Source organism: Haemorhous mexicanus, chromosome 14 (genome assembly GCF_027477595.1).
Source record: "Haemorhous mexicanus isolate bHaeMex1 chromosome 14, bHaeMex1.pri, whole genome shotgun sequence".
Classification (NCBI taxonomy): Eukaryota; Metazoa; Chordata; class Aves; order Passeriformes; family Fringillidae; genus Haemorhous; species Haemorhous mexicanus.
Genome location: NC_082354.1, coordinates 20,898,085 through 20,912,688, shown reverse-complemented (window position 1 = coordinate 20,912,688; position 14,604 = coordinate 20,898,085). Strand labels below are relative to the sequence as shown.

General features: G+C 40.7%; 1 protein-coding gene across 1 annotated transcript; it reads left to right on the top strand.

Annotated features, from left to right (window-relative positions):
* The first annotated feature begins 9,961 nt into the window (after positions 1–9,961).
* Positions 9,962–14,400, top strand: BRS3 (bombesin receptor subtype 3). Its single transcript, XM_059859528.1, has 3 exons — positions 9,962–10,392; positions 13,055–13,406; positions 13,993–14,400. The coding sequence occupies exons 1-3, from the start codon at positions 9,962–9,964 to the stop codon at positions 14,398–14,400; spliced, it is 1,191 nt and encodes a 396-aa protein (XP_059715511.1).
* The last annotated feature ends 204 nt before the right edge of the window (positions 14,401–14,604 follow it).

Here is a 14,604-nt window from a genome sequence, read left to right as displayed (position 1 = left end):
CATTCAGTCTTACCAGGGAAGATCTGGCTGTTTCAGTGCTGCACTCTCCCTAAACAAACCCTCTGCCCTGTGTGTTTCTTTTCTTCTGTTTCCACACCCTCCAGCACAGTCTCACCCAGCACTAGGTTCTTTGTCTTTTTTCTATGTGTGCAGATATTTAAATGACTTTAAATATTTCTTCATTCCACTAAAAGCTTTCCTCCAAATTTTGAGGTTCCCAGGCAACTACAGAAGATGTGTTTCAGTGCAAAATCTCACTTGTGTGCTGCTAAATGACCCTGCAATCTGTACTAACTTGAGCTTGTCTTCACACACCCTGCATGCTGCAGAGCTATAAATGATGGAGGATGACTAACTCTGCTTAAAAATCCTTTTTCTTTATTACACAGATGGACTGGGTGGTTGGAATACATCGGGGTGTGAAATGGAATATACAGATATGAATTATACAATCTGTTTCTGTAACCATCTTACCCATTTTGGAGTTCTGCTGGTGAGTACTCTGTGAATCATCTCCCAGAAAGTCCTGTGGCACTAAACAAAGTAATCTCTAGCTTTGGAGAAGAGATGGGAGATTCATGTCTATACAAGCTCTTAGATATCTGCAATCTTGCCAAAATCAGCAATAACAAAGAAAACAGTTATAATAATTTACTGGCGTAAAGTCCTTTAAATGTCACTTGCTTCGAGGCAGTTTTGTTTTACAGATGTAGTTTGTACTTTGCAGTGTAACCTAATCAACCTCAATATGTGTTGGAAGTACGGTGTTAGATTTATTAACTGCCAGCGACAACTAATGACATTACACCTTCTTGAAAGTTTTATCTGTGTTCCATCAGAAAGTGAAGTTTAGTATAAATATGGGAGATGTCATTATCTAGCACTTCTTATTTCTCTGTAATGCAGAGAAAACTGCCCCTAAAAGCAAAATATCAAAAGCTGGGACGACTGCCTGAGAGTGGGCTGCGCAAAAGGCAAAGGGACAGGTGGGTTCTAAGCAAATCAAGTAGATTTAAAAAATAATTTTAAAATTGTCTATTCCTGGTAGGACACAGCCCACATGATGGAGTGAGGCCCCACCTTTGCCTTTGGATGCTTACCCTGTCAGCATGACCCTGCTCCAGAGGCAGAAGCTCTCCCGGGAGTAAAACTGTGCCTTTACAGAAGGGAATTGAGATGGTTCCGATTCCTGTCACTTGCTGAAGTTTTTGTTCAAGCAAGGAAAATTCAGTCTGATTTTCAGATCACACCTGGCACTGTCACTTTGGTAATCAGCACAGCTACAGGTCTTCAGCAGCGTGATCTATGGGACATTGGAGATGTAGGTTACTAGTCAAAATAGAAGAGAAGCTGTGTCAGGAAACAAAATCCTCTCAGCCTTCCTCCTGGAGAAGCAGGGCCCAGCCTCCTGTCTGATTTCGCAGTGGTGCTTTCTGGGCAGGGAGGATCTACCGTGCTCTAAGGCAATTTAGCAGGTTTGTGCAGTTCCCAAGCATGGCAGCTGCCACTGAAGCAAAGCAGTTTCTCCTACAAAGCAAGCTCCTGGTGGAATCATTTTGGTAAGATCCTGGAATCCATATTCAATTTGTGGTTTCTGAAGAACAGCTTTTCTAGCTTCACAACTTATTGCCGGATACTTTAAATACTGTGGGTTAATTTGCCATTTACTAGTTTGAATGTTCTGTGGGACTATACAATAAGAGACGCGCAAATACGTTAATGGAAAATCTCCGAAAGTGGAAGTAGAACAGTAATTTCCAATGTGAAAGCAATTTTCTCAATCTGTCTTGGCAAACAACTGTGTTTCTTCATCTTGTAACACAGGACTTGGCCCGGACAGAAATAGATGTCACACATGATCATATATTAACTCTGATAAGCTATGCAGGATGTGGTGCTTCTTCCCTTTTTTTGGGAATAACGCTCATGACATACCTAACCCTTGAGTAAGTATGGTCCTTTTTCTAACACTGATTTTAATCTTTCGGCAATAAGGAATTTGCGGCAATTACCAGAATGTTTGCTAGTATTTGATGCTGTGATGGATGAAAGGGAAGACTGAGAGCTGACAGTATAAATATTGCTTTATTTTGATGTCTGTCTGGTGCAAAATTAGAGAGATTTGAATACTTCTACCTCAATACAAGCACCTATCTTTACTGTTCAAAAATCATTGAATGCTTTGGATTGGAAGGGATTACTAAAAGGTCCTCTAGTTCCAGCACCCTGCCATTGGCAGGGACACTTTCCACTAGACCACATTGCTCCGAGCCCCGTGCAACCTGGCTTTGAACACTTCCAGGGACAGAGCAGCCACAGCTTCTCTGGGCGACCTGTGCCAGCGCCTCACCACTCTCACAGTAAAATGTCTGCAAAGAGTAAAAATTTCTGAGATTTCAAAAACTTACCCCTGGACACGGGTGAGATATTACGTCAAGAATCTGGACTATTCCTGCACATAGGGTTAGGGTTAGGCTGCAAACCCACTCCTGTAGGGAGTAAATAGGCTGTAAATTGGATGATGCAGTGATAACCTTGCGGACTTTCCCCTTCCTTTTAGGAAGGTGCGGAGAGACAACCCCTCAAAAATCCTGCTCAACCTTTGTGCTGCGCTGCTGATGCTGAACATTGTCTTCCTCACCAATTCCTGGCTGACCTCGTTCAACCAGCCAGGCCTCTGCATCACTGTGGCCATGCTCCTCCACTGTTTCCTTCTTGCAGCATTCACGTGGATGTGCTTGGAGTCCGTTCACTTTTCTTTGGCTCTTGTCAAAGTTTTCAATGTTTATGTCCCAAAGTACATCCTAAAATGCTGCATTGCTGGCTGGGGTAAGTAGACTGAGTTCCTCTCCACTTCTGTGCTTATCAGCTTCTCTATGATTGGGGCATTTTTACAGAAATAAGTGAAGATGCTGAGTTCACAAAAATGCGATGCACACCCTGCGCTGTAAGGATGGATCTCTTCCCCTAGGCTGTTCAGCTTAAATTTCTTCTGTCCTCGGAGACATTAGCAGGGAGTACTTGTTGGTCCCTGCACAGTCATATGCAACAGAAAGTGGGTGTAAGGCACTGCTTTATTACCCCTCTTCTCTTTACAGGATGATTTAGCAGGGTACCTCACATGAGTGGCAGTAATGCTGCCCACAGCCTTCACCCCTGTGTGAGGATGCCCAGAGATGATTTTAACTCCTTTTCTGAGCCTTGTGTCCATTTTTGGCATTCTCTAACTGATTCCCATGCACAGAGTGGATTTGGCTTTCATTCATTGCTCTCCCAAGGACTTCCCTTGACAAGCATCAGAGACTTGTTTGGGAGAAACATACCAAAAAGAACCCAAATTCTGGTTCACCTGTTAGAAAAGATGTTGTCAGAGCCACTGACCTAGAGCAGAATTTGGGCTGTATTGTTAGGGTCACCATTAAATGCTGTTTTAAGGGTTTGGTTTGTGGTTTTGGTGGGTTTTTTTTGTTTTGTTTTGTTTTGTTTTTTCTCTTGAATAGTGTGCAGCATATTATCATCCCTATCCTCAGATCTGATGTCCCACACAATTGTTCTCAGGGGCAGCCGTCGTTGATGGCGCTGTTGGCAGCAGCTGTTCTCTACAGAAAAGCCAGAACTGAAAAAAATCTGAGAAATGTGTGAAAGGAAAGACAGATAAAGCGCTGCCTGGGAAACGTGTCTCTATGAGCTCTTAAAATAAAATGCTGTGGTCTGCTTATCCTTTGACACTCAGCTTTTGTAATAATCTGTTGGTTTTATTTTACCAGATTGGATTCCTTCTGGAGATGTTTGAAGACTCAGAAACATTTTGCAAACACAGATATTTTTATACAAACACAGATATTTGTAATTTGCATAAATAAGGAGATTAAACCTGCTATGCTGCACATTCAATTACAGTTGTTTCACAAGGAGCTCTGGGGGTAGAATTTGATCCACAGATGCACACGTCTGCTGTAATTACATCTCAGAGGTTATCTGACATCTTTCCATGTTCTTAATTTTTTCTTTTGAATCAAACTATTTATTTTTCTTTTGCTTTCCTCATTAGGAACACCAGCTATTGTAATTACTCTTATGCTCATTATAAATAAGGACTTCTATGGCAATGGGTCACTCTCCGAGAGCCATCCTTACAGCGGTTTGTAAGTATAATACTTTAAGCTTTTTGATGGTCACCAGAGTATCTGAAAAATACAAGGGATAACCAGAAATAACTCACTTTTGTCTCCTCTTCTTCATCTTTACCTTCTCCTTTCAGTGGTTGTGGTTCATAGGAACAATATGAATGCGCGGCTACTACATGGAGTAATTTCACATTGGTGAACTTGGCTTGAGGACAGGGAGGGTTTCTTCCAATCAACCTCATTTTTAGTTTCTGTGAATTTCTTTCATTGCATTAATGCAGTCTAATGGGATATTTGTATGTGCTTCTACATGTTCTGGGTTTCTGTTAAAAATATAAAGGCACAATAATTGCTCTGGTATTTTGCGCATTTCCTTCTGTTTTGCTTTTTTAATGTGAATTCACATCATTGTCTCATCATAACTTCAAGTAGTTTTATTTCAATTGTCTCAACCTCTTCTGTTTTCCAGTGGGAAAACACTGCCTTCTTTCATCCTTTTTGAAAATGCTTTTATAGCAAAGAATGCTTCCATTTTCCCACTTGCTTCTTGCTTAGCACAATCACTTGGTGGTGAAGATTACCTGGAGTATTTGAGTTTTTTCCCATCAGAGAGGCTGCACACACCTGTGACACCTCAGAGGGAAAGTTGGTCCCCATCTTTAACAAAAAAGACCCAAAGAAAAAAAGAAGTAAAATTCACTAATATATGCCTAAGGAAAAGCTAAGCAGTGGTATGCTATTATTTGGACCCCTAGTTAAGTCATATTCAACTTGATTTTCCCAAGGCAGCATGTCTTTGTGTTTATACATTATTAGGTTGTGAAACAATCATCAGGTTTATCTGAATTTGCCATAAATATCTGTGTCTTAAAGTTACCAAATTTCTATAACATCTATAAAAGAAGACAAGTGCAGGCATTCTATGAATGTCCTCATTGGGAGAAAATAATGAGTGCTAGGGAATGCCCCTACTAGGCATTGGCTAACCATACAGAATGCTTATTTGGGGAACCAGCTTCCTGAGTTTCCCCCTCACAAAACTTCTTATTGGAAGGGATTACTTGAACACATACCTCCCTTTCATTGTATGTATGTACATATTACTATGAATACGTACCTCCCTTTCTTGCAGTTGCTGGATCCAGGACGACGCAGTGTTCTACATCTCTGTTGTGGCCTATTTCTTCTTAATATTTTTGATGAATACAGTTATGTTCATCACTGTTCTCATTCAAATCCACTCTGTGAAAACAAGGACACAAAAGACATCCAGATTCTGGAAATGGGGTGTTCTCTAAGACCTCAAAAGTGCTTTCAGCCTGATGTTTCTTTTGGGCTTAACTTGGGGCTTTGCCTTTTTTGCCTGGGGAGCCGTGAGGATATTTTTCTTGTATCTCTTCAGCATTTTTAACACCTTGCAAGGTAATTTCAGAATGGAGTAGTGCTATAAACACAAGGGTTTAGGGATGTGAAATAACAATACATCTGTAATATCATGTCGCTCAAGCATGGGGGAAGAGGAGAACTGATACTGCTTTTGCATTAGAGGCTTTAGCTATTTTAAAAGCAAAACTCTGTTGCTGTGATAGGTAGACTATTAAAGACAAATTCATGCCTTGAAAACACAGGTCCCGATAAATGCACCTTGTCAGGAACTGGCACGATCCTTTTCATCTGGGCATAGAAATGGCTGATAGAAGCCACATCAACTTGCACATTATTCTTAAACCAAATCTGTAGAAAACTCTTCCTATTACCCTTCATATGCGTGAAGAAGTCAGTGCAACTCTGGGCCAACATGATTATAAAATAGTAGCGTGGCTTGGGTTGGAAGAGATCTTAAAGATCCTGATGCTGGGCCAGGGACACTTTGCCCACACAGAACACACTGGTATCAGTGGCATGGCAGAAGTTTAGAAAAGGGGCAGCAGGTTGGAGAACACACATGAAAACTCATGAATCTCTCCTTTCTTCTTTAGGGTTCTTTATCTTTGTGTTTCACTGCCTAATGAAGGATGAAGTAGCGAAGCAGTGCCGAGTACACGTCTGCTGGGGAAGAATCAGTCTGAGTAGTTATTCTGGTAAGCACTGAAGGGATTTGTTCCGTTGACTCATAAGTCTTCCTCTGCTACTGGTGTCACATTTGTTCTGCATTAAGAGATAAGGCTACTCTCAACAGCCCTTCTGCATTGCATTGGATAATTGTTCTTAAATAGATCTTTATCCTCTTGCATTAACTGCTTGTGATATGATGATAGGGTGACAGCATGCAGTAAAAACTGCGGATTTCCAAAACCTATTTCAGCTCAGTCTCTTAATTCTGTTCTCACATGCCATTAAGTGCTCCCTTATGTAAGCCATATTTTTGGTGGCCTTCCAGTCTTCATGTAGCAGAGATTCTGAAATTTATGCAGAATACTGGGCATACAAGTTGCCATTTTTTATGTGTACTATCTGGATTTGCTCAGCCTGGGAAGAAAGGAGATGTCTTGCTGTCTTTGGCTATCTGAGGGGTAGTTACAGAAAAGAGATGGATTTTCAGAGGTGCACAGCAAGAAGACAAGAGGCAATAAACCAAGCCACAGGTGAAGGAAATTCATATTATTTATAAATAAACACTTTTTTTTTCAGTAGTGGGGTGGCAGTGGCCCAGAGAGATGATGGGGGGAGTCCCTCTCCTTGGAGAGTCAAAATTTAGTTGGACAGATGTCAGACCCACTTGGTCCAACTCTGGGCAGGAGTTTAGAGCAAAGATCTCCAAAGTTCCTTTCCAATCTAAATTATTCCAAGATTCTTTTATTTGCCAGCTCAGCAAGGAATAGCATGACAGAGGAGTAAAATAATATAATGAAGTGATGTCTTAGAACTGGTATGTATGATACAAAATACAAAAGGTTCTTTCAGTCAGTGAATAACTCCCACGTAGCAATTAGTGGAAAAAGATGAATATTTTAAGGTACAGTACCTACAGCCAATCTACGTGAAATCAGACAGGTCCCCTTGAGTTTCAGATAGTGAGGGGTTCTAAAGCGTGAAGCATCACAATGGGCATTCGGGTCCGAATACACAAACTCTGGTCCGGCTTGGGATGAACAGCACATGAAGTACCAGGAATAAAGAGAATTTTAAGCTTTTGCCACTTTCTGGAGTTGCTTGCATCTGTGACACATGTTGATATCCCCAAGAGGCTTTAATATGGGTTGGAAGGTCTGTCTGTTTTCCCTTCATACCTGAATCATCTCCCAAACCAACTGCTGGGAGCAACTAACAGCTCAAGTATCCAGTCCTGTGGATTATGAGTTGCACAGAGGGATACCAGTTCAGGTCCTTCATCCCAGCATACAAAATGCTCAAGTGACGGAACTACCAAACCTCAGAGTCCGCGTTGCCAGCCTGAATCTCTTGGACAGCTCCGGAAGCTCAGGCACTGTAAGAGTGGGTTGGAATCTCTGCTGCTGGCCGAGCTTTGGTGCATCGACCAACCTCTAGTGAAATTCAAGACAAGCAATGAGCTTCTTTCAGCTCAATTCCAGTTTCAGGTAAACACCTGATGCATCATTCAGATGCTTGAGTATTTAACACTTAGTGGAGTACAATTAATTCCCAACGTTTGGTGACACCCTGAATCTGCCATACAGGAAATTGAAACGTTTCATGTGAGTATCTGACATTAAGCTGTCACAATCTGCTACAGTTACTGAACTCTGTATTAAATATATTGCATGTACTATGCCAGTGTGGGTGGACAACATAATCGGGATCCTCAAAGGTACCTTAATTTGTGAGCAATCTACATACTGCGCCTGCATGAACGGGCATATTATGGTTGATGATGACAAGAGCTCCTCTTCTGAAAGCACTTTCAAAAAGCATATAGGATATAGGAATTTTTAACCCATGAATCCTCTTTCCATCAGTGATGCCTCCTCCCACCATGCCCCAGCACAGATCTTCCATTTGATGTACATTCTACCACCTGTTCTTTCACCACCTAATATATATGGCAGGGTTATATTTGAAAGGATTGAGACTGGGGGAGGAAAAGAATAAGGCTTTTCATGCATAGTACTTAGAGAAATTTTTTTTTGAGTAAATGAAACAAGCTTGATTTTGTGTGTCTGCTAAAGGGACAGCTATAAGGCACTCAGCTATAAGGTTGCTTTTGTGATTTGAGGGGAGGGTGCCTTCTCCGCTCTGATGTCATAGCTCAAGAACAATCTGAAGGAAAAATACTCCAGTGACTGATCTTAATTTTCAAGGCATAAGGCTTCAGGCCTTTGATCTCTTTTCCACCCCCACTATTTAGAAATTAGATCTTGGCTTTCTTAATTTTAGGAGATTTAGCTCAATGCACCACATTTCTTTTATCTTAGTTTACTGAAAAGTTAATCAGGGGTTCATCAAAGTAAGATGATTTGAGCACATAATGAGATTATTTGAGATTTGACTGTTGACTTATCTAAAGACAAGAAAACTCATGCTAATACTAACGTGTCTGATTGAGAAAGCATGAGGAATCGTCTCTCAGAGGATTTGACTCCTCAGTTGTACCATTCAAAGCCAATATAACAGGCACCTATCCAGCAGCTACCTAAAAACTTCTTCGTACTTTGGCATAAATTGAAACAGTGGGACTGTTTCAAAGGAAAAAACCTAAGTGTTACCAGTACTGTGGCCATAAATTTTGGTTTTATATTGCCTTTTGGAAGGTCACTGCATTTCTGTGATAGAAAGGCTAATCATAGCATGTGGAATCCTCTGACTCCGCTACCTCAGGGACGACTCTATCATAGAGTTTTCCTCACCTAGGCTTATAGAGAAGACTTAATCCATGATGCTGTGCAGTGCTACTGTCAATCTACATCAGATTGCTTCCCCCATTGGCCAGTTGACACTGCCCAGCCCAATTATTCATCCCTCATCCCCCTCCAGGTTGCTGCCCTTGGTCCTGCCCTTTTCCTGCACCTGTGCCCTCAGGTCATTGGTCACTGACCCCACACTTAAGTCGTGCAGACCACGTTGTTTGGTCTTTTGTCTCTGGTCCCTTTGGCGTGGTGAATGCAATAAACCCCTCGCTGGAATATATCATGCAAAGACCCTTCCTGCCTTTCCTCTGCTGAGCTATCTGTGGCATGTGCATGTGCATGGACTCGAAATGGCTGTTCTTGTGGCCTTACTCTGAGCGGCTTCTGAAGGAGGTGTTTCAAAGAACGTGGCAGCATTTCTACCACCCTGCCCCACTGCAACAAAAGCATAGTCTGTTTCTATTGCTTTGTCAGAAAATACTAACTATATTCTGATATATTTTATTTGCCATTAATGTGTACTGAAGAGTTCTGTTAATTCAGTATATTCTCTGCTAACCCGTACTATTGAGAAAGCTATTTCAGGTTTTCATTATATTCTCATTTTAGAAAATTTTGAGCAACAGTAATAAAGGTTTGCTATGTGATGTACAAACCCTAATGTTACAGTTTTAATACAACATATTTACTTATCATAAGTAAATCTGCAGTAACAATCCCACCGCATTTCAGCTTCTGTATTTAAAGGAACTCTGTTTCTCTTTTCCTCCTCCCTCTCTGTTCCACTAGCTGAAAAGCCAATAAAAAAATTCTCCTCCTCTCCAGTTCAGAACAAGACCTACGTGCATTTCTCCTAGGCATGTTTTGAGATACAGAAGGGTGTGAAAGTAGGTAATGTGCAACAGGAATCTGAGTTTCAGACACAAACCTCTACCTTTCCATTGACCCTGCTGACATGCTGCAAGCTAAATATTAAACATTTGTTTTATCAATTGAAGTCCAGCCTGGGGAGAAGAAACAGTTAAAGAAATGTCTCAATTATACTTGCAATCAGCTAATCAGACTTTGTGTGCATCTGTGGATGGTACAGAACTGAAATCAAGCTCTGATAATGAAAGCACAAATGAAAAATGGCCTGAAGACTCCTTTCCAGGATTAGAAATATTGTGCACAATTTATGTTACATATGCTGTGATCATTTCAGTGGGTCTCCTTGGAAATGCAATACTCATCAAAGTTTTTTTCAAGATTAAATCAATGCAGACGGTTCCCAACATCTTCATCACCAGCCTGGCATTCGGAGACCTGCTGCTTTTGTTAACGTGTGTGCCTGTAGATGCAACTCGTTACGTTGTGGATACCTGGCTCTTCGGAAGAATTGGGTGCAAGCTGCTGTCTTTTATCCAGTTAACATCAGTTGGAGTATCGGTGTTTACCCTGACTGTTCTCAGTGCTGACAGGTGGGTCTGTGCAACTGATTTTCCAGGAGATGCTGCAGGTTTGAAATTAGAAATTAATAAAATAGCAGATATTATAATTTTGCACAGTCTTAAACAGCACATTGTAATAGACTAAAAATCCTGCACTACCAGCCTCCCGTGTAATTTAAAAATGCACGTTAGTAAAATTGTAGCACTTCTTTTTAAGGGAGTGAGGTGAGGAAAACTCTTTAACTCTTCTGATCTTTTATTAGTTTGAGGTACAGTACAAGGGTTTTTTTCAATTGCACAGAAAAAGGAAATGGCTTAAGTTGGGAAAAAGACAGTATATTGGTGCTATCTAGTGGTACAGTGAAGTAGTCAAGGAAGATGAAAAATAAAACTGATTATGAGTGAAAATTCTTTAACCTATGCACTCAGGGTTGCTTTAAAATCCTAGAACATAAAAGACTGATATGGGATAAAAAGCCAAAAGAAAACACAGAACAGACTAGGGGACAAAGGCCCCCAGTTCTCATGATTTGATGGCTAATGTAATTTTCACCTTGAGAAGTGCATATATATATATATATAAATTTTTTTCTCTTGTAGTTCTTCTGTTTTTTACAGAAATATTTTAGCCCAGGGGTCATGACATTAAACTCATGTTTTAATGACAGCATTGCTAGGAGGGATCGGTGTTCTGACTGCTGTCAGGAAGCACTGCATCTGTTTTCTGTGTACTTCTTTCTTGAGTGAACAAAACTAAGAGGAGATTTCAGTTCAATCAGCAGGAGTGTTGAGGAGTAGAAAAACAAAAAATGAAATATAGTATTGAGAGAGAAAAAGGATCATCTTGTCTGCCAGCAATTGTGGATTGGATGTAATACAATCATGTGTCCAGACTTTTACCAGTGGTACTGTTGCTGTGCTCCAAAATAATCAGCCAGCACAGGAATGACGGCATGGGGTCAAATCAAGGATCCATGTAGACCAATACTAGCCTCTAGCAGTGGTAGTATAAGGACAAGAAAAGACACGCAGGAAGAATAAAAAACCTCTATCCAACTTCATTTTTTACCCTGTGCCTTCAGATGACACTGAACAGATGTTGTTTCTGTCTATTTAATAACCTCAGAGGATTTCTCTTTTGGATACTTGTTCAGCTTTTCCTTGAACTTGCTTAGCAATGACTCTCACTGCCTGTACAAAGTAACTCCTTTTATTTCTGCACTGCACATGGCTTCATTTGATGGTGCTGGCACTTGTGTTGGAAGAGACAGTGATCCCTATTCATGTCTCCAGGCTATTCATGTAGTAATCCATCCTTAGGTTGTGTTTCTTCTAGTTAAGGTGTGCAGAGCAACAGACGATAATAAAAAGTTGCATGAATCAGGGATGCAGGTAATTGCACAGTTGTCTCTCTTGTTCTCCATTTTTTCCTAATACCACCTAACATTTTGCTTCTTTGTTGTTGTTTTAGTTTGGGTTTATTTTAGGGTTTTTTAACTACTGCTGAAGATAAACTAATGTTTATGTTGAACTACCTATTGTAGCTCCAAGGTCTTGGTCCTGCAGGATGTCAATTCAGAATTCACCATGACTAGATGACCTTTAAACATCCCTTCCAACACCGACTCTCCTCTGATTCTATGGTTTAGACGCTTGCTTCTGTATTTAATTCTTCATGGTAGCTGTTATATAAATATGCTGCACTACATTCTCACAGAGTAAACTACATTGTAAACTTACAGAGCAAGCTCAGATCTGTCACGGGCTTAATGCCAGACGGTTGTGTTCCAACATGCTAGAAGAGCTCAAAGTGAATAAAAATTGTATTTATTTGATAAATAGCAAGCCAGCTTCCAGCTTTCTATTTAAATTTGCCTAGAGGAGAAAAAGACCAGATCCTCAGCTTGTGCAAAATGACACAACTAAGCTTTCTTATCCTCTAGGTCCTTTTTGACCACCTTTCTTTTCATGCCAGCCTTGTGCTCCCCTGGAGGGGTTGCTTCTTTCTGCATTATCAAGACTCCCTGGTCCTTTAGGAGCAGGGTATATTGTTTCCTTTGCTTCATCCACCTTCATGGAAATTGTTCTGTGTCCCACTTCCACGCAGATTATCACACATCTACAGATTAATCCAGATTCTTCTTGTATGCTTGACTCAGTCCTTATGCTGCGGAATCACAGACATGAATCAACAGCAGTGCCCTCTCCTGCTTTATAAATAAGAATGAATCCTGGAGCATTATTTTGAGTCAGGTCACTGCACTCAGCAGGGGTCTTAGGAATACAGAGGAAAGGAGGGGCAAACATGCTTGGCTTCATCTATTTATAAAATAGTTAACCTGTTTCATACCTTCATCAATGTTGCATACAAATTCCCTCATTTATCTTTCAAGGCAATGTCATAAAATTAGGAGTGATGAATACCCTTAGTGATCCCAATCCAAACTTTAGAAGTCATTTTTACATAGGAACGTTTTAATGGCAACTCCTGCCTGTCAGTCCATTAAAATACATGCCTGAAATTTTTACATTTTGACTTTAATTCCACAGAGCTAGTGTCTGCTTTCATTTCCAAGAGAATTCCAGCACCCTTTGTTTAGCAAGAACAGTAATGGCTTTAGCCTTAAGAATTTTGCAGTATGTGTTTGCATTATTTCTGTATTTATTCTGACAGCGATGTTGGTCATTCTAGGTACAGAGCCATTGTTAAACCCTTGGAACTGCAGACTTCAGATGCGCTCCTGAAGACCTGCTGTAAAGCGGGCTGTGTTTGGATTATCTCCATGATATTTGCTATCCCAGAGGCTGTTTTTTCAGATTTGTATTCTTTCAGCAGCCCTGAGAAAAATGTAACTTTTGAGGCGTGTGCTCCCTATCCTGTATCTGAGAAGATCCTGCAGGAAGCTCACTCCCTGGTTTGCTTCTTAGTGTTCTATATTGTGCCCTTAGCTGTCATTTCTGTCTACTACTTTCTTATCGCCAGAACTTTATATAAAAGTACATCCAACATGCCAGCAGAAGAACACTCTCATGCCCGTAAGCAGGTAAGCTCTGATCAAGCACTAAACTCTCCAATTTTACAAAGTCTATTGTATTGATTGAATACTAATTCTTAAGTACAGAATTTTACCTCATAATGGAGTAAAAAAGCTCCACAAACTTAGCCCGTACCAAATTTGAATCCAAACTCATCTGTGCACTTAGGCACATGCTCGTGACTCATCATTTGTGAGTGTCCACTCTTTCCTAAAGAGAGACGGGTCTGTTGTGCTTTATTGTGACCCTGTAAACTCAAGAGTTAAAACATTGAATTTTAAACACTGGGTGGGACCTCATCCATGTGAGCTGACACGTTAATTATTGTATTTTAAAGTCCTAGTCTAGATGAGAGTGTCATATGATGTATAATGGAAAAGAAATGTGCTCTTCACTGGGAATGCTTTGTTAAAAGATATGAAATAGGTTTATTTTCTGGTTTGGGGTTTTATTTGTTTGTTCATTTTAGTTTTACTTTTTTCTTTTTTGGTTATTCAAGCATTTAGATCTTTACACTGCTTTGCAAATCAGCACCAACAACACAAACATTTTACTAATTGCTATTACTACCAGCTATGCATTTCTTTCTTGTAGATTGAATCCCGCAAGAGAGTTGCAAAGACAGTGCTGGTGCTTGTGGCTCTGTTTGCCTTCTGCTGGCTGCCCAACCACATCCTCTATCTCTACCGCTCTTTCACATACCACACTTCTGTCAATGCTTCCACCTTTCATCTGATAGCAACTATTTTTTCCCGCGCCTTGGCCTTCAGCAATTCCTGCGTCAACCCTTTTGCTCTTTATTGGCTGAGTAAAAGTTTCCGGCAACATTTTAAAAAGCAAATCTCATGCTGCAAGGCAGCATTCTGTGCAAAGCCTCCCAGTGCTCCCCAGAGCAGTTCTCCTACCAGAGCCCTGTCAGTCACAGGCAGCATGCGTGGCTCAGAAATCAGTGTTACGCTGCTAACAGATTATAGCATCACAAAAGAAGAGGAAAGTGTTTAGTCCATGTGGGAAGAAGGACAGAAACTGAGTCATTGCTATCAAGTCACTGCTACTGGTATCCTGGAAAGAGGTGCCATGGCTTGCCCTGTCTGTGAAAGTGTGTTCATCAGGAGTTCTAATTTTTCAAAGTATAGAGTAAAAAAATCAAATTGTGTGGGGGAAGAAGCCACAACAGCTGAACTTTCCAGCATAAGCTCAAAGGGA

Bases quoted from the DNA above. Each gene is read 5' to 3' on its own strand.
- BRS3 (XM_059859528.1), top strand. From the start codon at position 9,962: ATGTCTCAATTATACTTGCAATCAGCTAATCAGACTTTGTGTGCATCT. The intron at 10,393-13,054 runs GTGGGTCTGTGC...TGGTCATTCTAG, and splicing joins ACTGTTCTCAGTGCTGACAG to GTACAGAGCCATTGTTAAAC. The intron at 13,407-13,992 runs GTAAGCTCTGAT...TCTTTCTTGTAG, and splicing joins ACTCTCATGCCCGTAAGCAG to ATTGAATCCCGCAAGAGAGT.